General features: G+C 31.3%; 2 protein-coding genes and 1 pseudogene across 2 annotated transcripts; 1 reads left to right on the plus strand and 2 right to left on the minus strand.

Annotated features, from left to right (window-relative positions):
- Positions 1 to 1,470: 1,470 nt before the first annotated feature.
- Positions 1,471 to 2,186, minus strand: LOC21388243. Its single transcript, XM_010113673.2, has one exon. It carries the CDS (start codon positions 2,066 to 2,068, stop codon positions 1,805 to 1,807), a length of 264 nt encoding a protein of 87 aa, XP_010111975.2. The 5' UTR covers positions 2,069 to 2,186; the 3' UTR covers positions 1,471 to 1,804.
- Positions 2,187 to 5,317: 3,131 nt separating this feature from the next.
- Positions 5,318 to 11,881, minus strand: LOC21388244 (annotated as a pseudogene).
- Positions 11,882 to 15,081: 3,200 nt separating this feature from the next.
- Positions 15,082 to 17,710, plus strand: LOC21388245 (protein NRT1/ PTR FAMILY 2.8). Its single transcript, XM_010113675.2, has 3 exons — positions 15,082 to 15,211; positions 15,307 to 15,524; positions 16,147 to 17,710. Exons 1-3 carry the CDS (start codon positions 15,082 to 15,084, stop codon positions 17,575 to 17,577), a joined length of 1,779 nt encoding a protein of 592 aa, XP_010111977.1. The 3' UTR covers positions 17,578 to 17,710.
- Positions 17,711 to 23,667: the final 5,957 nt, after the last annotated feature.

Genomic DNA, 23,667 nt, shown 5'->3' on the forward strand with positions numbered 1-23,667 from the left:
TTAAATAACATATTATATAACTATGATATAGAATATAATAATATTATTAAAATAGTTAATATAATAATAATATTATTAAACATATTATAATATTACATAAGAAATATTAATATTTCAATTATAATATAATTAAAAATTACAACTATATTATATTATAATATATTATATTATATAATCAGTTTTTATATTATATTAAACAAATATATTATAATGAATATATTATATGATCATAAAGTAATATTAGAATTATAAGATTATATTAATATTTAATTATTATATTATTATATTATTAATATAATAAATATAATTTTATCAATATAATATAATGTAATAATATTATTATCATATTATTAATATAATAAACATAATTATATCAATACAATATAATATATAATGTATTATAAAATAATAATTACAATATCATATTATACTTATATTATAATTATAATATCATATCATAATTATATTATAATTATAATATCATATTATATGATAAAATAATAATATTAGAGTTATTAATATAATTATGATATTATTTATTACAATATTATTTTTATATTCTATTATATTACGAGTCTGAATTTTAAATTGAGAAAATTATAAATTATAAATTTTACTAAAGATATTATGGGTATTATGAAAGTTTTATTAATTGTATTATGTTGATTCTCAGACAATTTAAAAATTAAAGTTGTCTGTAGACTGCTTTTAATTTTAGCTGTAAATTTTTAAAAAAATTATTAAAAAATATTTTTAAAAAGATTTATTAAATATTAAAATCAATTTTTGGTATAAATAGAAACTGATTTTGATTTTGAGAGGAAAAAATAATACCAAAAAAAGCTATTGTGGTTCTCACTGTGTCTTGTCACTTGGCTGTATCGTTTAGCCCTTTTTAGTCGTTTGTTTCGACGTCTTTTCCACCTTAAGGATTATTATTATTATTATTATTATTATTTTAATGGAAGGTTCCCTCGGGGCCGCTTATCCTAACCTGTTGTGATAGTTGCCAGTTAATGCTAAACTTTGTCTTTCCTATTTATTATTTGTATATTTTATTGTAGTCAATTTGCTCATAGTCATCAATTTTGGATCAATTAAAGGACACATTTCGTAAGAAAAAAATTAAAATTATTCTAAAAAAATGATGTTCAATTAAAGGACATATTTAGTAAGTAAAAAAATTTAAAAAAATTCTAAAAATAAAAAATATAACTCTAGACATCCAGCCAGGAACGGTAACATAATCAATTAATCATCCCCGCTGAACGTAATTTTCTTTTTTCATAAAAGCTGTTGCCATATAATTATATTATCGAATTAAATGCACAAACCGCGTTTCCTTTTAGAGAAGAAAGGAATACATACAGAAACACGCACAAAAAAAAAAAGATCAAGAAAAGAATAAATATGATTGTCCATCAAATATGTAGAAATAGAAAATATAATAATAGAAGGAAACTAACGTTATTACAACGTGAAAATCAGGGTCGTTACCAGTATTATTATACATCGTACAATAAAACAAATAAATTCAAATTAAATCTAAAAAAAATAAATAAATTCAAAGAAACCAGAAAGATATAATCCAACGACATCTAAGATCATATCGCTTCGATCGCCATGTACAATAACAAAGAAGATCAAACAAGAACTCCTCCTATAAAAAAAAAACAAAAACAAAAAAAACAAAGAACAAGAGATGATCATATACACACATAAACATATATGTTCGTATAGATATATACACACACAAACACACATGTGTGTATATATATATATATATATAATATCTATACTTATATTAGTGCTTTTGCGTGGTCTTGTGGTATTTGTCTTTGATCCATTGGAACCCCATGGATGTGCCTTCCTTGACCTTCTTGACGCCGGTGGAAGCCACCGCTTTCGTCTTTACGAAGCCTTCGCCGACCTTCTGCTTGTACTTGACGGCGGCTCCGCCGTTGCCGGTGCTGCTTTTCTTGGCGTCGTAAACCGGGTCGGGATTGTTGTCCCACTGGTCCGCCCACGATGTTTCATACGACGAGCCGTTTGTTGCCATAATACTCATCCAAGATTAATTTTCTCGAGAAAATTTGGAAGATTTTCTCGACGGAGAGAGATGATTTGCAGATATTTGGAATTGGTCTACGGGGTCTGAGAGAGCAAAGTTATGATGCAAATTAGCTGACTAAGCGTATTTATAGTAATTGAACCGGATGCATATCACGAAATATCCAACAATTTTCCTTTTTTTTTTTTCCTTTGGTTGACTACAATACCCTTGTATCTTTAAGGAAGAAAAGTGGGAAAAAGATTTTTGGCGTGTCCTTCTCATCTTCTAGAAGGGTTTGGAACAGCGTGAATGTTGAAACTTATGGCCGCATTTTTTTAAAATAATTTTTTGTGGAAAAAACTTATGGCTTAAGATTCGGGTAATATTTATGAGTTACGACTCACATGAGTATAGTTTTTTTTTTTTTTTTTGTGTTAAAATTAGATGAAAAAGAGAGAATTAAGTGTGATTATGTTAGTTTTTATCTAGTTTTTAATAAAAATTTAAGCAGAAAGACTACGCTCTTATTTGGTATAATTTGTTTGTTTGGTATGATTTGTTTGTTTGAATCCAGGTTCTGATTTAAACTAGTGTTTATATGCAAAAACAAAAAACTAGTTTGAACTCAGCTTAACAAAACTCATGTTTTGTTTAAACTTGATTTGAACCCTAATGTATTGATGTTTTAGCTCAGCTGAACCCTAAAAAAAACTCTTAGTTTGGCCGGTTTGATCCCCTGATTCATACCACATATGGTTGAAATCCAACATTCATGGTTTAAATTCTAAGTTTCAAACAATCATGATTTGAACCATCATACTAATCGGACTCTACGTGATTGATTACTCTTTTTTTATCTGTTTTAATAAAAATTATAACAAAATGAGTTAAGTGAAAATAATTTAGGGCATGTTCTTTTGACATTTTTGAGTTATGTAATTTGAGTATAGATTTTGAGTTGAGTTTGAGTGATAACTTGAGTTGAAGTTGTAACTTGAGTTTGTGTTTGGTTATGTACATTTGAGTTATGGTTTGAGATAAGAATTTTTTTGAGTTTGTGTTTGAGTAAGTCAAAACTTAAATTTGTATTTAGATAGTATTTTAATAAAAACTCAATGCTGATGAAAAATTTTAATAGGGTATATGGGTCTAGTTTTATTAGTCTTTTCGTTGTCAACGCATAGAAAAAAAATCATCTCAATCAGAATTAAAACGAAAAAGTTATAGCATTTTTAAGAATAGAAAAAATACTGTTTATTAACTTGAGTTTGATTTTATGAACTCGAGTTAAAGGAAAAATTTGAACTCGAGTTTTAGTCTAAAACTCGAGTTCAAACTTAAAAAAATATAAACTCGAATAAAGTTATAACTCGAGTTATTTTTTTTTAAATTTTTTACTCAAAAATAAATTTGCCGAACAGGCCCTTACAGTTGAGGGGATAAAGCAAAAATTTTTAAAGTTTATAAAGTAAATTGATAATGACAATAAATATTAAGAGACACGAGTGAAACAATCTTTTTTCCGTTGAAAACTCAAATGATTGTATTTAATAATGATAAAAGTGGAAAGGGCATTATAGTAAATAAGTACGACCGTGTATACAATTCCTTTGCTTCTAGAACAATCCAGGGGCGGTCTGATTTTGACTAAAATCCTTAGCAACTACACGAGTTATCCGAAAAAAAAAAAAGAAAAAAAAAGGAGTAACTTATCCAAAAATAAAAGAGAATAATAAAAGTCGGTGCCGCGTTGTGATTGGCAGCTAACTCCATGGCGTAAATTCTGCTTCAGAAGTTTCGAACCTCGCTCCCTTGTCTTGTTATGAGGTGTTATATTCTGCAATATATCTTTCCTTACTTATCAAGAAAAAAAAAAATACTGCTTTTCTTTTTGCTTGTCACAAAGTTCAGCTTTACTTTCATAGAAAAAGTAAATTCAGGAAAAATAATATTGATAGGAACCTCAAATTTTCTAAATTTATTATAATTGCAGTTTAATAGTTAACAAATATAACTGAAGGCTTTTTTTTTTTTTTTGATTGGCAAGTTAAATACACATCAGTTAACTTGTCGTTTATTTGTTCTTCTTTGCTCAATTATTGTAGTTTATTTCATTGGTTATTGTTTATCTATATTGTTGTCGTTTTATGTTTACTGTCTTTTTTTTTTTGATTTGTTTCGTTTATTCCATATTGTCGTTTTCTTTCATATTTTGCCGTCCGTTTCTTAATTTTCGTTTTCCATTTTGTTGTGGTTTCTTTTCATCATCATTTTTCTTTCCATTTCTCTAATTGTCTTTGATTCGTTTTCAATTTCATTCAAGTTTCTACTTTTATCGTCGTTTTGTTTTATTGCATTTTCATTTTATGTCATGGGTTTCTCATCTAATATCGTCGTTCATTTTTTTAAATTGTCGTTTTCTGTTTTGTTTTAGTCTTGTTTTCTTCGTCTTTTTTTCATTGATATAGTGGTTTCATTTACCTTGCCGCTCATTCCTTGTACAGTCGTTTAATCAGTTTTGGCGTCGTTCATTATTTATAATCATTTTATTTCATTTTATTTCATGTTATTTATCTTTTTGCATTCTGTGTTTTAGATTTATTCAAAAACGTATACCTTGATACTTTTATCTCATCAATATATATATATATATACCATACAATATTCAGTAGATAAATTCACACCCCCCTTGATCTACACTCGATTTTGACCTAAAAATGTCCAAAATATCCTCAAATAGAAAAAAAGGGTAAAAAAATTCTAGAAAATGAAATCTATTATTTTTTGTTTCGTTTCGATTTTATTTTTGATTTAAAGATTTTTATTTTTAGCTTTTTTTAAGGTTATTTTGGACATTTTCAAAATCAAAATCGAGTGTTAATAAAAAAATGTATGAGTTAATTCATTAAAATGCAATGTGGAGGATATATTTATTGAGACAAAAGACTGAAAGTATATTTTGAAATTGAAAGTATATTTCTTAAATAAATCCAAAACAGTGTATAAAAAGAAAAATAAGCTTTGTACGCCTTGATGTGCAACAATTGTATGAGTTACAGCAACTGGACTGGTAAAAAGCCGGAGAAATTGTCAATCAGCGCTGGCATCATCAAGTTTTCTTATTTGGCATATACATAGTTATATATGTATATGTGTATATATGTGTGTGTATACATATATATATATATATATATATACAAATTTGGAGTAAGGAAAACTCCAATAATAGCGTTGAAGTCTTGAATGAGAGATTTCTGTAGTACTTTAAATTTTGCTAAATGCAACCTCAACACCATCTGCTGGCCCTGGTACTGGAAGATAAACAATCTTTGGATCTTGATTAAGCAATTCCCACCTGAAAATCAATTATTTTCGGATTCAACATATTTAGCCGAAAAAGAAAAACAACCCATCTACCAAGAAGCTAAGCAAAATTATAAGTGAAATCTATGAATACTAATAAATCGTACCTCATGCTTGCGTTTGTCTGTTTGATGGGGTTAGAATCACTTCAAATTGAGAAATATATATATATATATATATATATATATATATATTGAATAGACAGTTTTTGATCAAGAACTAACAGTTAAAATCGTTTATTTTGTGAAGACCTGCCTTAAATATCTCCTACTAATGTACAAATCTATATATTTAAACACGCGTCAGCGCAATGAAAAAAAGAAGAAGAAAAAAGCGCGCCCGCGTACATCTTGCAAGTTAAATATTACTATCCTTAATCAATCAGTGAAAGTAGGTTTGATTCTCACTTGTATTCTGTGGACAAATGATGCAGAAACAGTGAGAGTTGCATCTTAGCAAGCATGATCCCTGCACATATTCTCGGTCCTCCTCCAAATACTTGGAATGTCCCTGGCTCAACTGATTGCTGATTAATGGTACACACAAATTGAGATTACTGAACAGATACAATAATTTATAAATCTCATATTCACAGATAAATCCAACCATTTACTTCATTATCGACAGATTTGACTATTTATTAAATAAGAAAATAGAGTTATTTATTTGTTTCTTTAATTTGTCAAAAGATAAGATAATAAGCTAGTAGGCTCACGTTCCAGATCTGGGTTGAAGCACATGGGATCCTCAAAATTGTTTGGGTTCGTGTGGACATATATAGCGGATCCACACCATTACTTTCCAATGTTTCGGTATTTTAAAGCCTGCAAAAGTTTGAAATGTGTGTATAATTGAGATATTACTATATATATAGTTGCACTTGAAATGTGTGTATAAGCTAACACCTTCTGATCATATATAGTTGCACTTAATTTATAAGGTAAATGTAACCTTAAATTTGTCTTATTTCGTCAAGTTGCAGTCTTTAATTATATTTAGCATTTATTTTAGGATTCGTTTCATCAATGTCCACAAAATTTGTAACCTGTTTTAACATGTCCAAGAAGTTTTGAAAAAGGTTCATTTCATGCTTTGAGGTACTAATTATATTTAGTAATGTTATTTCTTAAATACCCCTAAACTATTAATTTTGTGTCAACTTACCATGTAATTTTTGTAAAAAATCAATGAGCAACTTGACACAGAAGCAATCATTTACGGGGCAAATTGACTTAAAATTAATAGTTTAGAGGGCATTTATAAAAATTTAAACGATGTTGCATTATCATTTTGTTAGTTTTGTAAAGAGTGAAATGAACACTTTTCAAAATTTGGGGGCATGTTGAAACATGGTACAAAATTCATGGGACAATTATGAAAATATTAATCTTTACTTATTGTTCAGTCCTCCATTTTCTCTAATGTTACACAAGAAAGCAAACATAAGATAGACAAAGGATGTAAGAGAATCATTTTTCGTAAATAACAGAATTAAGGGAGGTTGTAGAGTGTGTAACGTTGAAGTTTTTAGTGAAACTATTCTCCATTTCCCGCCTATAATCGTAGGCCGGTACAGTGCTATCTAGCACAACCTTCATTTTGTAGAGTATTGATTCGTATAGAGATAATCAGTGCTCCAAATCATCTGAAATTCTTTGTTTTCTAATCCAAACTTATTTCTGATAAATGAACGATGAGTGGTGGTAGAAAGGCACCTCTCATTAGGGCTTGTCAAATTAACTGAAATCGACACCAGAACGCAAATTGACTTTAGAAACCAATGAAGGGCAATCGCCAACACCATCAGCCAGTGAATCAAACCACCCATGAATAGGCAATCGATAAACGATTTTCTATTTTGGTGAATGAAACTGACCTAAATGGGCATTCTTCTTCTTCTCCTCTAGTGTTCTTTTTCTTCTTTTTTGGCATTCCTCCTCCTTCAACCATTCTTCTCCTAGCTGCTGAGAGGTAGTGACCAACGAAAACTGACCATTTTCGATCAATGTTCATTATTTCTCATGATTCGATAGTTGATTTCTTAGAAATGAGAAGAAACCAATGGCTCCAGCCAGTCACTGAACCGAAAAATTTGGTTAGCAATCGACTGATGTACATCCCTAACTGTCATTTCTAATTTCATAAATTAGAAACTATAAAATGAAAAAAAAAAAAAAAAGACTCTAGATAAGACACATAGGATCATGAGAATACAGTTCAGGCTACGAAGCTTCACAGAATTGCTCGTGCAAATATATGGATTGGGATCAAATTTGCTCGGCCTCGTCCGAAAGTGAAAAAGACGCATGCGTAACGACTTAATTCTCCTATTGCCGCCGCTAATGGAAATTAAAAAGGTCTTGAGAAGTCTAAAACTGAACCTATGCCGAGATATTGATGGTGATTCTCAAACATCGCAAATCAAAATGTGATATGATGAGATAGAAAACAATGGAAACAAGATCACACGTAACAGGTTTTAAGAGTCAAAGTGAACCTTTTTTTCTCAATTATTTATCTTGAAATAAGTCAAATCTCTCGAAACAGGATTCGAACTTACGACCAGTTAACAATTGACCGCTCTACTATGCTACTACTGAGGAATAACAGGAGCTTAATGCAAAAATGGAGTTAACTTAATATTCATTCTTTTCATTTATTTATTTATTTATTTTTTTATAGTTGGCCGGCCTTGATGTATACTATAGTACTGCAGTTTCCGAGACATATAGACCATTTTTTTTTAATTGCGTAAATCTTTATATATATATTTTTGTTTGTGTTTAGTTTATATTTCAATTTAAATCTTTTTTATTGTGTTTTAGGCATATATAGGGTGTGTTTTACCGCAACAGGTACACACGCAAAATTTTCACTAGTATAGAATCCCCTTTTTTACTCTCTCTTTTTTGAGGAAAAGATGGTATAGAATCCATTTTAGTATTTTCAATAATCTAAATTAAACCAATATTCTTAGCTTCCGCACGTGATTAACTACGTTTTATAATATTTTATTTGTTGGTGAATGAATAACTACATACCTTTATATTCAACTTCCTTAGTAGCCAAACGGAAAAGGAAACGTGAAAGGTTAGCCATTCTTAGGGTTTCTTCCACCACCTGTATGATAATAATTAATTAGCCACAATTACTACCCTAAACTTATACGTCACAATATATATATATATATATCTGTGTGTATGTATGTTTATACACACACACACACACATATATATATAGATGTATGTGTGTACGAACATTCCTTGTGTATTGCATTCTGAAAACATCATCACTTGTGAGGAAGTCTCCGGCTGCCTTCGACTGTCTTGTAGCAATATTTTCCTCCGGGCATGCAGTCATATAAAAGATTCTTATAATGAATATCAAATTAATTAGCACTATATGAGCTAATTAATTTCTCTATGATCTCTCTATTATGAATTATAACTTGGGGGTAGTTAAGACAAAACCAAAAAAAAAAAAAAAGGAAGGCAAAAATACCCGTAGTTTGTTAAGGACGTTCGGGTATTTACAAAGAAAATAAATGGCGCATGTTGAAGCGAGTACTGTGGATTGATATCCAGCAACAATAAGAGTGAAAATGTTATCTATCACCTCTTTGTCACTCAATTTTTTCCCTTCATCATCTTCAATTTGCATCAGACCATCCATCAAATCGTTAGTCTCCTTAACCTCTTGGCTTTTCTTCTTCTCCAGCTCCGCCCGAAAAATCTCCTCAAGCGTTTTCCGACACTGAAAGTTTAGATAAATTTTGAATAATCATAAAATTACTGTTTAAAATGTTGGTGATTTGGATTATAGGCGATTCGAGTTTTTAATTTTAATTTTACTACAGTTAAAAATTCTCACAAAAAATTATATCTTAACTTAAATTAAAAACTCATATCAACAAACTAAACGAGGTGCTAAGTTAGAATTTGAAATTGAAGTTTAGTATTCAGCAGTGCACAATCTCCAATAAAGTTTGAGGTACTGTTGCAGAGTGGCTGTTTTTGAAAATGGGGTATTTAACTCTAATTTTAATTCGAGTTGAAATGTAAAAAGAAAGAATAAAAAATAAAAGGCCACTTCAAAATTTTCCCTCACAAAAAGAAAAAAAAAAAAAGCACTAACCGCACGGCGCCTTAAAATTTCGCTGAAAATGAGTACAGCGACGACCAATTATTTTGGTCGCAGAATCAATTAGCCATAAGCCCATAACTTACTGATTTAAAATATTAATCTAATCTCTACCTAATTGCTTTTTAAAAAAAATTAAAATCGTAAGAAAATTATACTTACTGATTTAAAAGAATTTTAATCAATTAAATTTTTTTTTCAATTAATTCAATAAATGAGCAATATAATAAAAATATAAAAATAAACAATAAATAATACAATAAATACTTTTAAGAGAGTTAGCGACCAGATTTAGTTTTGGTCACAGATGGAGACCTTCTACGACAAAAGTTTGATCTACAGTTCTTTTGAATACTTACTATTCAACACTCTTTAACAATTTTACTTAAACTCTTATTTTTAAAATTCAATCACACCAAAGCCATATAACATCTTTTTAAAATAGGCTTTCACGTTTTTGAATCAATTAGCAAAACAATAATAATATAAGATAAGAAAAAAAAACAAAATGTTAAAAAAACAATTTTAAGAGAATTAGCGAACAAATAATAATTTAGTGGCAAAAAATAATTAGTTATGGTAATTTGAAATCAATTAGAAACATTATCTACAAAAAAACAAACTAATCGTGTAACTATGACATATATCAAACACATTTTACTTTATACTCTTCAACATATTTACTTGAACTCTTATTTTTAAAATTAAATCATGCCAAAGTTATAAATGATTATTTTCAAATATATTTTTACTATTTTGAATCAATTAGCAATATAAAAGTAAATGAAAAAAAAGCAATTTATGAAAAAATAATTTTTAGTGAATTAGTGACCAAGTAAGAATTGATCGCAAAAAGATATTTTCTATGACCAAAAAGCAGTTTGGTCACAAAAAAAATCTCTTTTTGCAACCAAATTTTAGTTGCGAAACATCATTTTCTCTGACCAAATGTACTTTTGATCGTAGATTTTAACATTTGACTAAGAAATTTTAAAGTAATTTAATTGTGTACTTAAGTTCAAATTAATATTTTTATATGGTATTATACACTCTTATTATTCAAAATCTAATTAGTTATGGTAATGTGAAATCAATTAAAAACATTAACTACTAAAAACATGCTAATCGTGTAACAATGATATATATTGAATACATATTAGTTTATACTCTTCAACATATTTACTTGAACTCTTATTTTTAAAATTAAATCACACTAAAGTTTATGTCTGGTACTCTTCCTTAATCTGGCTCACTACAAGCTGGGAATCGCTGTAGATGTTTATGTTCTTGGCTCTTAAGTGGCTTGCCAACTTCAGTCATGTGATCAGCGCCTCATACTCTGCTTCATTGTTCGATGCATTGAACTTGAAGCGTATCGCCGTTATGATTTTATGGCCTTCCAGACTTATCAACATTATTCCTGCCCCCGATCCACTCTCATTTGTGGACCCATCCATATAAAGCTTCCATCTAGTTACCTCATTGCCCTCTACTTCCTCCATTGTTGCTAGTCTGTGAGAGAATTCCGCCACAAAATCTGCCAAGGCTTGCCCTTTTATTGTAGTCCTCGGCGCGTAATTAATGTCGAATTGGCTCAGCTATACTGACCATTTTAGTAGTCGGCCAGAGGTCTTAGGCTTTTGCAATACCTGTCTTAAGGGATGGTTTGTCGGCACTTTTATTGTATGCGTATGGAAATAATGGTGAAGCTTTCTTAACGTCACTACCAAGGCGAGGGCCAACTTCTCCATCTCTAGATCTCTGGTCTCAGCATCTAAAAGCCACTTACCCACGTAATAAACTCGCAGTTAAGCTTTTCCTTCTTCCTTGATCAACACTGAACTCACCGCATGCTCTGAAACGGAGAGGTAAAGGCTTAACTTTCTTTTCACATGGAGTTAGCTTTGAAAGGATTGGAGGCTTACCCAAATGTTCTTTCAGCTTTTGAAAGGCCTCTTCACATTGTTGAGTCCACTCGAAACGTTTATTGCCCTTAATCGTATCAAAGAAAGGTATATATTTATCTGTCGCTTTGGATATGAACCTATTTAGGACGGCGACACATCCTGTCAGCTTATATACCTCCTTTGGCTTTGTGAGGGACTCTTTGTCTTGTAGAGCCTTCATTTTTTCAGGGTTTGCCTCTATTCCTCTATTGCTGACCATGAACCCCAGAAATTTTCCAGAGTCGACCCTAAACACACACTTCAAGAGCTTCAACTTCATATGATATCTCCTCAATATGTCGAATATCTCTCGCAAGTTCTCAACGTGCTGCTTGGCCTTTGCACTCTTCACCAGCATGTCGTCAACATAGACTTCCATTATTTTTTCGAGCTACTTGGCGAACATCTTATTTACGAGTCTTTGGTAGGTAGCCCTTGCATATTTCAGACCAAATGGCATTACCTTGTAGCATTAGAGTCCTCGGTCTATAATGAATGAGGTGTGTTCTTCATCAACTGGATGCATAAGAATCTAGTTATAACCATTATGCCCAACCGTAGCGTCGACCAATTAATCTATACGTGGAAGTGGGAAACTGTCATTTGGACACGCTTTATTCAAGTCGTTGAAGTTGACGCATGTTCTCCACTTCCCATTGGGCTTTATGACCAACACTTGGTTTAAGATCCACTCTGGATAGTGGGCCTCCCAGATTAAGTCATTTTTTTTATCAACTTGTCGATCTCTTCCTTCAAAGCCTCATACATTTCTAAATTCATCGGTCGATGCTTCTGGCGCTTTAGTGGAAATGAAGGGTCGATGTTCAAACAATGGCATATATTTTGTGGTCGATCCTTTCCATGTCGTCATAGGTCCACGTGAATACATCTAAGTTCTTTTTCAAAAAATTTCCCAACTCTTCCTTTAGTGCTGGAGGAAAGGTTGAACCAACCTTCAAAACCCTCGTTGGCTTCTTCTCATCTACCTGGATTTCCTCCAGCTGTTCAACCAGCTATGACCCTGTAACTTCCTTCTCGACCCTTGGGTCGATGTCTTCATCAATCGGCTCCTTGACTGACCATTCGCATTTCTATCCTTCTGGGGCCGTCGTAGTCATACACAACATCTGAATATGAACTCTCGACTCGTACTGATTGCACTTCATCTCTCCTACCCTATTTAGAGTTGGGAACTTGATCTTTTGGTGGTAGATGGACGTGACAGCTTTTAGCGCTCGAAGGGTTGGCCTTCCAATCCTAGCATTACACGGTGACGCTCCTTTTATCACCACAAATTTGCCATCACTGTGGCCTACCGGGGCTTCTTTCCCGCTGTGATGGGTAACTTGATCATCCCCTAGGGGATGATTGAATCTCCAGTAAACTCAATCAAAGATCGAGTAGTCTTTTCCATCTGTTCTCTTGGGACTACAATCGAAAATAAATGGACAACAGTCAAAAATAGAATATAATTATTCGACACTCTTAAAGTATAGCGTAAAAGAATGTTAAGGAAAAAAAAACCCTATATGTAATGAGCCATAATTAAGAAACTATATTTATTATAAGAGTCAGGACACTCTTATTAAAAAAAAAAAAAAATACTAGATGTTGATTTGTACCACTCACTATATACAACAACAACAAATACAAACCTTAATCCTAAATTAATTGGGCGTACCACTAACTATAAAATTCTACAATTATAATTTGTATACAGGTATTTATGTATTTAGGTAACGCCCTGTTTGAATATTTGCTAGATGGGAGTACTGCATAGCTTAAGATTCGAAGCTAGGATACTGCCAGCATGAGTTGTAGTTGATAAATCTTACAAAATATTAATCATGATTATGTTTATAATTTTAGGCATGTATTTATCATTTGAGTAATGTTAGAGACACTAATTTAAATTCTACTAACTAACATGGTATGTTAGTTTTCATTTTTTTATTGGTACAAGCAATCTGCTATCATTAATTGACATGGTAATGTTTTAAACAACCGCCAATATAAAAAATAACAACTCACATGACACGTCAGTTGATATAAATAATTAGTATTTAAGTTAGTGTTCCTAGCATTATTCTTATTATTTTTACTTTCCAAGCGTGCAGTAATCGTAATTAAAAATGATAATTACGCACCTAAAGTTTACCAGAGGAAATTATGAGCACTTCAATAAAGTTGCCGACATTTTATCAATATTTACAAGATGATATCCGTAAGTCGGGATCCTCGATACAAATACAGGGAGTACTCAAGATAATTTTTCCATTAAGTATATTTGAAATATCGATACTTTTTGGATAGTATCCACAAAATATTAATATCCATTTTTTTCTTTGCAATTTATATATCTGAATATCCAATTATATGGTGATATTTTTATGGATATTCCACAAAATATTTACAGCTTAAGAAAAAGACACAACAAAAAAAGATTTTTGAGAGAAAAAAAAAAAACTAAAAATTATCCATTTCAAGAGAAAAAAAGGAAGATATATATGTGGTACCACGGTTGTCCTCACTCCTCCGTTGACATAACGTTATATCTTGCCATGAAGAAAAGTTACTTCGCGGTTACAACAATCTCTATATTAATAGTGAGGGACTACCTAAATTTGTTTCAACTTTAAAAGTGATAATGCTCACTCATGATGGGTATAAGAGTTTAGTGGTAGACAAGTAAAATCTAAGTTGTGAATGGATAAAAAAAAAAAATGTTTAGGCCCCATATATTTCACCGATTTGAATTTAGAATTCGAGTTTTGTTACAGTAAAAAGCTTTCAGAAATAGTCACATTTTACTTTTTTGTTATAGTATAAAGCTCTCACATAAAATCACATCTCAACTTAAATTAAAAACTCAAATCAGCGAACTAAACGGACTCTTAAGACTATTAACCATTCCATTCAGTGGAACTAATTAATTTCTTTTATAAACGCTTGATAGGGGCATGAGAATATCAACAATTCCCCTTTTCAGTAGAAAATAACAACAATAATAATAATAATAATAATGGTGATGCAGTAAGATGATGCACTACTGTCAGGTATGTTGTCACTAGTAGCCTATCTTTAGCCATTTTCTTTAAATAATTTTCAATGAAATTAATAATCACGTAAAGTTAGGATCCAACGCCGCGAGAAAAGAAACTTAAACTGATGAAATCTCACAAAAATCACAACTATAATTGGTTGAGGAAAACATGCATATTTCCACGCGTCTCTGCATGAAATCTACCTGACGACGTCCCCTTCAAAAAAACAAAAAACAAAAAAAAAAATCAAAACGACCTGTTTTCTAAAACGAATTCAAAGTTGCCATCGATTTAACCAAAAAAAAAAAAACAAAAAAAATCACACTGCAAAACCAGTTTATCAGTAAAAAAAAATTTGGCCCCAATTGGTTTGTAACAAAAACACGGTCCGTCATTTCTCTACTCCACTCGTTCTTTTTAAGTCTTCAAATTAGCTGTTTATTCTACAAGTTATACACATACTTAGAAGAAACACAGAAGAAAATAACTAAAAACTATCGAACAGAAAGAAGAGAGAGAAAGAGAGAGATCAGAAATGGAGAATGGAGAAAATTACCATTCTTCTTCTTCTTCATTAGCGAATCAATACTCCGCAATACCGTCTCGTCCCGGTACTGCAGCAGAAAGAAAAGCTGGAGGGTGGAAATCCATCAAATACATTCTTGGTATTGAATAAAGAAAAAAAAAATCTTAATATATAATTAGTTTTGTCTTTTTTTCTTTTAAAAGCTGATTTTTTTTTCTTTTTATTTATTATCAGGAAACGAGTCGTTCGAGAAATTGGCTTCAATGAGCTTGATAGCAAATATAACAGTGTATTTGAGCACGAAATACAATTTGAGTGGAATATTTTTGGTGACGGTGGCAAATGTGTGGAGTGGATTTTCCAATATTTCATCTTTGGCTGGTGCTTTTGTCTCTGATGCATACTTGGGAAAGTTCTACACTCTCCTTTTCGGCGCCATTGCTTCTCTCCTGGTAAATTCATCATCTTGCTTTTTTTTTTTTTAAAGAAAACAAAAGAAAAAATTATTTGCCCGTTTAGATTATGAAGATATTGGAAGAAAAATTAGTAAGGCACAAGTATTACTGTTCTTTCACATTCCTTCTCTTTTCATGAAAATCAGTTATAATTGTTTCATAAAAAAGAAAAGGAAAAAAAAGGAGGGAACAAGATATATAACTGTAATTGTGTAATTAGTCGTGAAGCCTAAGTTTAGCCTCCAAATTATATATGATGATATAAGCAAAAGTTTGAACCTTTTATTACATTATAAGAACATTATGAAATCCACCAGGGTTTTTAAGTCTACCAAAACATAATTTTGGCAAAGACTCTAACTCTTGAAGCCTTAAAACTTATGTCTTCTGCCAAATTTTGCATCTTATTTATGGTTTAATTAATGTCACTTTTGTATATATAGTTTTTAATACTGATATATATATACATATATATATATATTTTTTTTCCTAAAGATGATGTAGCATAAACTATATTTAATTTGTACACAGAATAAGATACCAAAAGTTTGACAGAGTTTGAGTTCGCCGAGCTTATAGCATGAAAATGAATGTATATTTGCTCTATGTCCTTTTTCAGGGTATGGGGATCATGACTCTAACTGCAGGCATAAGTTCCTTAAGACCCCTCTCCTGGAACCAAAATTCTGAAACCGAACGCTCGCACGTGCCGCAGAGTTGGCAGCTGGGAATCCTCTTCTCAGGCCTTGGCCTGCTGTCCATAGGAGCAGGCGGAATTAGGCCCTGCAACATTGCATTCGGTGCCGACCAATTCGACACAAGGACGGAGAAAGGGAGGGCTCAATTGGAGAGCTTCTTCAACTGGTGGTACTTCACTTTCACCGTTGCCCTAATTGTGGCCCTCACTGGTGTTGTGTACATCCAGACCAATGTCAGCTGGGCCCTAGGATTCGCAATCCCCACCGCCTGCCTCGCCTTCTCCATCGCCATTTTCCTGCTCGGCCGCCACACCTACATCAACATAGAGCCCCAAGGCAGTGTCTTCTCAGACATGTTGAAGGTGATCACAGCAGCCTGCCGAAAACGCGGAATTAGGATGGATGGGCCTGATTTTTATGATCCTCCGGTGACCGAGGCCGAGCAGAAACTCCCTCGCACCGACAGGTTTCGGTGTCTTGACAAGGCTGCTGTGATCACAAGCCATGATGAGCTGACCAGCCAAGGATCGGCCAAGAATGGATGGGGGCTATGTAGCGTGCAACAAGTTGAGCAATTGAAGTGCTTAATCGCAGTTTTGCCGGTTGGGATTTCTGGAGTTGTTGCCCTAATGACAATGGACCAAAACAACACATTTGGAATTCTCCAAGCAATGCAAATGGACAGGTCCATTGGGAAAAACCACTTCATGTTCCCACCAGGATGGATGAACATTGTGTCAATGGTTGCACTCTCCATATGGATCTACGTCTACGAGCGGATTTACCTACTGCAGGCGCGGAAAATAACCGGTTCGTCAAGCGACAAGAGGTTGTCAATGAGGCAGAGAATTAGGGTTGGGATTGTCATGTCAATATTCGCCATGATAGTATCCGGTTTCGTCGAGATTCACCGCAGAAACATGGCATTGAAGCAAGAGTCCTTCATTTCACCAGCAAGTGTTTTTTGGCTAATTCCGCAGTTCTCCTTGTCCGGCTTGACCGAGGCTTTTGCTGCTGTGGCCATAATGGAGTTTCTCACCATGCAATTGGGAGAGAATATGAGGACTGTTGCTGGGGCAATCTTTTTTCTTTGCCTCTCAATTGCAAGTTATGTGGGGTCCATTGTGGTGAATGTCGTACACTCAGTAACAGGAAAGAGTGGCAAATTCCCTTGGTTGGGAGGTCATGACCTTAACAAGAACAGGCTTGATTACTACTACTTCTTCTTGGCTGCTTTGGCGGGTCTAAATCTAATGTATTTCCAGTTCTTTGCTAGTCATTTTGTGCTAAATAGTCCTCAAGATAGTCATGACACAAGAGAGGATAATCATGATTTTGCTACTTTCCATTGAAGAAATCCATCTGAATGGGGGGGAAAAAAGAGAAGAAAATAGAGCTGAGGAAAAAGGCTGGGCAATACCATATAGACATATGTATAACTGCCTAGCTAACAGAGATACCGGTAAATCCCATCAACAGAAGAGGTTTTGTTTGTTTTTCGTAGTAAAAATTTCATACGGTTATTTTTATTCCATTGTTTAGCTGCAGATTGTATTTAGATTCTTTTCTAAAGGTTTTTTTTTTTTTTTTTTTTTCATAGTAAGACAAAATACTGAATAGTTCAATTTGGTTGTTGTATTTAGATTCTTTTCTAAAGATTTTTTTTCATAGTAAGACAAAATACTGAATTTATCAATTTGGTTATACAGGGTGCAATATTGGAACTATAATAAGCTAATTACAAGTACTATTAGACCAAACTAGACTGTGTCTAACAGTTTATGTTTTAAAAAGATTGATTCTAATATAACATGATAACGCAAGTAACAGGCAGATAATGCACTAGTTTAAGCTTTCAAAAAGAATTCTTGTCTTTTTCCCCCTCGTGAAGGGAGTACAATTTGCTATCTTCTTTTTTTTTTTTTTTTGGGGTACAATTTTGTTTTTTTTTTTTTTTTTTTTTTTAAATGCAAAAGTATAATTTGCGATCTTCATTTCTGGTTGAGATAGCATAGATAATTTGACCCGTTTCTTTCAAGCACATTGGTTATGCAGATTGTGAATTATATATATAATCATTTCACTTTCCTGTATGGAATTACACCCTTATCTTTAATATACAATAACAATGAGAAGGAAATACAACAATAAACAGAGCACATAATTCACTTTTGTTACCAAAAATTAAAAAGAAAAATAAATAGTTCGGGATTGTTTGGTACATACTCAAAACTCAAATTATAATTTTGTTATAGTGTTTTTCTCTCATAAAAAATTTAAATAAAAGAAATTTTCACCAATAATTCTCTCACAAAAAAATTGAATCAAAACTCGAATCAAGGTTCAAATACACTTCACAAATGGGCTTAATTCTCTTTATAGTTATTGTTTATTTGGCTATTGGATATTGTAATGGAAAACAATCTAATCTGGTCAATAAACTTAGAATAGTAATTTTATCAACTTCTGTGTACATAATTAAACCATCATTAACTTATAGCACAGGAACTTGTTAAGCAAATCTAAGTAAATTTGATATACATTCCATAAACAATGAATTGCGATCAAGACGATGGAAGTATTGACAATATATTTATTATTATTATTATTATTCTCTATATGTATTTGTGTTGCGCCGGATAAACTCTTATAACAAATTACTAGTTGAGAAGGGGTACATATTTTTACTCTCTCTTTAATGCGAAGTAAACACGTGCACCAAGTGTAGGATGCCTCCAACGCTCCTTAAAAATACGGCTCCACAGAACTCAATATTATTTCTGCACTTCCTCCAAAAAAATACGATTTCTGCACGTTCAAATTAAATCGATATTTCTAATTTGTGCTATTATAATTAACTAGTCAAAAACGCGCGTTTCACGCGAGTAACTCATTTAAAATAATAATTATACAAATCATGAGAAAAAAACAAAAAAAAAAAGATAAAATAAATAAAGACAAAAGTGAGAAAAAATGTAAAATAAAAAATAAGAAAAAAAAGACAAAAAAATAACTTAAGAAAAAATTTAGGTAGTATTATATATATTATTTATATATATATAACTATTAATTATCTTAGATTTATACTAACTTATTATTGAAATATATATTTTAATTATAGTTTATGATTTTGATTTTTTTATAAAATAAATGTATTAAATAAGTTATGAATGTTATACAGGATGATTTTTCAAAAAAAATTTATCTCAAAAAGAATTTTACTTTATATAGCGAAAATAAAAGTTGTTACACTCTTCTCAATGGTTTATGATTTTGATTCAAGCAGTCCCCAGTAACAAGCAGTCCCCAGTAACCATTCATTAGAGAGGCAAACCCAAATTATGAAAAAAAAAAAAAAAAAAAAACAAAAAAAAAAAACTTAAAAAGACCCGCTCAACCCCAGAACTGAAGTACTTGATCTGAAAGGCATGAGATTTATTGAAAAAAATAAGGTTAAAAGTATTTAAAGAAACGAGGGATTCTTCATACACATGCCTTTCTTCTTTTTTTTTTTTTTTTGTTCAATAGAATCTTCATACATATACCAGTAATGCGGGTTAGATTCTCACGTTATTTAAATGGTGATATAATTTGGTTTACAGTAATACTGCTATCTATTCTGCAGAAATCCAAAAAATAATAGTAATAATAAAAATAATGACGACGTAATTCATTCCTTCAAAACGCATTAACACAAAAGCTTCTTCATCAGCACGTTAAAAGAATAAAATAGAGTTTATGAAGGAAAACAAAAAGAAAACTTAGGGTGGAGCAGTGAAAATATAGATCAGTGGCTATTCTGTCCATTTCAAGATTTACGTGTGTTATATATATATATATTATACACACAGACGATACAAATATGAGAATATATTAAAGTGTCGTGGGGATACGAACAAGGAATTCTTCAAATGAAGAATTAATATAGATATAGTAGAATAAATTATACATATATATATAGTATAGTATACAATATAGGGCTCACGAGTGCCAATAAACCATGGAGGATAGCTCCAAGTTCCAACCTCTGCGCGTCTGACTGCGTTTGCGATTTTATTAACCCCACTAGACAATGGCCACAATAGGGGCGGGCTTTGTGATGCCAAAATGCACGGGCTTGTATATATTTTAATCTTAGATATTGTTTAGTAATTAATTAATTATTATTATTATATGTATATGCCATTTTGAAACCTGGCCAAAAGAATAAAGACAAACAAATTCCAGCCAGCCTCCATTTCTCTTTCATTGATCGATCATCAACAAAACATTTCCCAAACATTATTATGTAAAGTGAAGCGTTCCCATAAAGCTTTCCCCTCCTGCGCGAGCCATCCCTCAAAATACTGAAAGCGACGTAACAATTAATATGGTTTTTCTCTTATTTTTCTTTTTCTGAAAATTATACACCCACCACTAATTTACTCGTAAAAGCGTGTATATTATTAGCACAATGGCTAAAAAAGGTCCTGACGTAAAGCATTCTTGGAAGTTAATTTTCTTTTTCCTGTCCATGCATACTAGAAGTTCTATCATTTCGTACACAAAGAAGGCCATTTATGGCAAACCAACTAAAAGGAGATTAAGGCTAAAGCCTAGGCGAGAGCATGGTGTCTCTTTTTTTTTTTTTTTTATTGTAGTAAAAAAGCTAAATGTGACTATTTCTGAGAGCTTTTTACTATAATAAAACTCAAATTGGTGAAATGAACGGGGCCTAAGAAACGACAGTTAAAAAAACTCATTCTTCACTTATATTATGTTTAATAAAGATCTGAATAGAAAAATAGGGAAAAAAAGAAAAAAAAAAAAAAGAAATAATTATCTTATATTTTTATTAACTATTTTCATTAAAATATATATTTTAACTATCATTTATAATTTTAATTTCTTTATAAAACAAATGTATTAAATAAGATATGAATGTTATACAGGATATTTTTTTAGAACTTCTAATGTGAATTTAAATTAACTCTTTATTTCCACTTTCATAAGTTTTTTATCTAAAAAAGAATTTTACTTTATATAGCGAAAATGAAATTCATTATACTCTTCTCAGTGCTTTATGATTTTGATTCAAGAAAATGAAAAAGACAAAAAAAAGACAAAACACAATTAATGCACTGCACTCCCCAATAATCATTCATTAGAGAGGCAAAACCCAAATTCTCGTACAAGTCGAAATGGAAAAAAATAGACAAAACACAATTAATACACTGTTATCCCCAATATATGAAGGTCTCGTTTATTTCATCGATTTAAGTTTAGAATTCAAGTTTTGTTATAGTAAAAAGCTCTCAGAAACAGTTAAATCTAACTTTTTTGTTACAATAAAAGACTATTACATAAAATCACATCTCAATTCAAATTAAAAACTCAAATCAGTGAACTAAACGGATCTAAAGTGTTGACAATACGTATCAAAGGGTAACGAAACGCAGTGAATAAAACCAAGAAATGGCAGTTAAAAAACTCATTCTCACTTAGATATGTGTTTAATAAAATATCTAAAGCAGAAGATAAAAAATTAAGAAAAATTTTTAGGTAGTATTATATATATTATTTATATAAGAATGTATATACAAAACTATTAATTATCTTAGATTTATCTTTAACTATTTCATTAAAATATATATTTTAACTTGCAATATGAGATTGAATGCCATAACTCTTATTTGTATTTTACTTTTTATTGGTGCTGTTGAGAAATCTGCACAGATAGGATCGCATACTTGGTCACCTGATGCTATGGAGGGTCCCACTCCAGTATCCGCTTCGATTCATGCAGCTACTATGGTAACAGCTGATTTATGATTTTGATTTCTTTATAAAACAAATGTATTAAATAAGTTATGGATATTATACACGATGTTTTTTAAGAACTAATTTGAAAATTTAATGGTCTCATTCAATTTGTAGATTCGATGTTTTAATACGAGTTAAAATATAATTTTATGTGAGAATTTAATTCGAATTAAGATGTAATTTTATGTAAAAAAAATTTATTATAATAAAAAAATTAAATATAACTTTTAAAAGTGAAATTAAAAACTCATATTAGTGATATAAACAAAGCCAATATTAATTCTTCCTACCTTCTATATTGGCATGTTTTTAAATTGAAAAAGAATTTTATTTTATATAGCGAAAATGAAATTCGTTAGTTTTGATTCAAGAAAACGAAAAAGAAAAAAAAAAAGGTAAATCACAATTAATGCACTGCAGTTCCCAATAACCATTCATTAGAGAGGCAAACCAAAATTCTCGTACATATAGAAATGAAAAAGAAAAAAAACAAAACAAAAAGGACAAAAGACAATTAATGTATTGTTGTCCCTAAATGTATAAAGTGCTGACAAGACGCATCAAACAGGTAACGAAATGCGGTGATTAAGGCCTCGTTCATTTTGTTGATGAGAGTTTAGAATTTAAGTTGAGATGTAATTTTATCTGAGAATTTTATACTGTAGCAAAAAAGTTAGATGTGATTGTTTGTGAGAGTTTTTTACTGTAAAAAAACTCAAATTCTAAACTCGAATCAACAAAGTGAACGGGGCCTAAATCCATAAAATGGTATTTAAAAAAACTCATTTGTATTTACAAAATCTCATTCTCACTTATATATATATATATATATATATGTATATATGTTTAATAAAAGATCTTAAGTAGAAGTGTTGACGGTGGTTTCTATCAACTAAAGATTATCTCTTTGAGAATATTCACAGTAATTGTTTACCGATTAATCAAGAATTAATGTTGTTAAATAATATAGAGAAGACAAGAATTTATAGTTATTCAGTAAGATTTTTTGGTCTAATTTACTTGTGAATGCACTAATACTTTGTTGATTTTAAACTTTTTAGAGTAGTAGAGGTGCCTAAAAAACTTAATGAATTCTCATGGCTCTATTTATAGGCCTTGTACATATGAGAGATCCCCTCTGCATTTCCTGAGGAGATCATCCTCTATCCCTCAATTTTGGGATTTGGCAGTCAGATTTTCATGATTATTGTTTCCTGGTCAGGCTAACCACCCTTACCGACTACCTGATTTCTTGACTTCAACAGTGACCGTAGTTGGTACAATGTACCTTTCCCTGGGTTGACAGGACTATCTTCACACTCAAACGGAGCTCTCGACGCACATTATTCCGCGCGAACTCTAGGCGTTCAAATGGCACCCTAGGTACATTGGTTCTTTCGACGATAGAGACCGATTCTTAACGAGGAGGCCTCGACGCTTGTCGCTCAAAGAGACGGTCGATTCATCGACCGTGGTGTAACAAGAAGGTATGGAAAAAAAGAGACAAAACAAAACTTAAGAAAAAATTTAGGTACTATTATGTGTTTTTTATTTATATAAAAATGTTATATGAAATCATTAATTATCTTAGATTTATATTAACTATTTTCACTTAAATATATATTTTAATTATTATTTAT

Source organism: Morus notabilis, unplaced genomic scaffold (genome assembly GCF_000414095.1).
Source record: "Morus notabilis unplaced genomic scaffold, ASM41409v2 Scaffold704, whole genome shotgun sequence".
Taxonomy (NCBI): Eukaryota; Viridiplantae; Streptophyta; class Magnoliopsida; order Rosales; family Moraceae; genus Morus; species Morus notabilis.

Bases quoted from the DNA above. Each gene is read 5' to 3' on its own strand.
- LOC21388243 (XM_010113673.2), bottom strand. From the start codon at position 2,068: ATGAGTATTATGGCAACAAACGGCTCGTCGTATGAAACATCGTGGGCG.
- LOC21388245 (XM_010113675.2), top strand. From the start codon at position 15,082: ATGGAGAATGGAGAAAATTACCATTCTTCTTCTTCTTCATTAGCGAAT. The intron at 15,212-15,306 runs GTATTGAATAAA...ATTTATTATCAG, and splicing joins ATCCATCAAATACATTCTTG to GAAACGAGTCGTTCGAGAAA. The intron at 15,525-16,146 runs GTAAATTCATCA...GTCCTTTTTCAG, and splicing joins GCGCCATTGCTTCTCTCCTG to GGTATGGGGATCATGACTCT.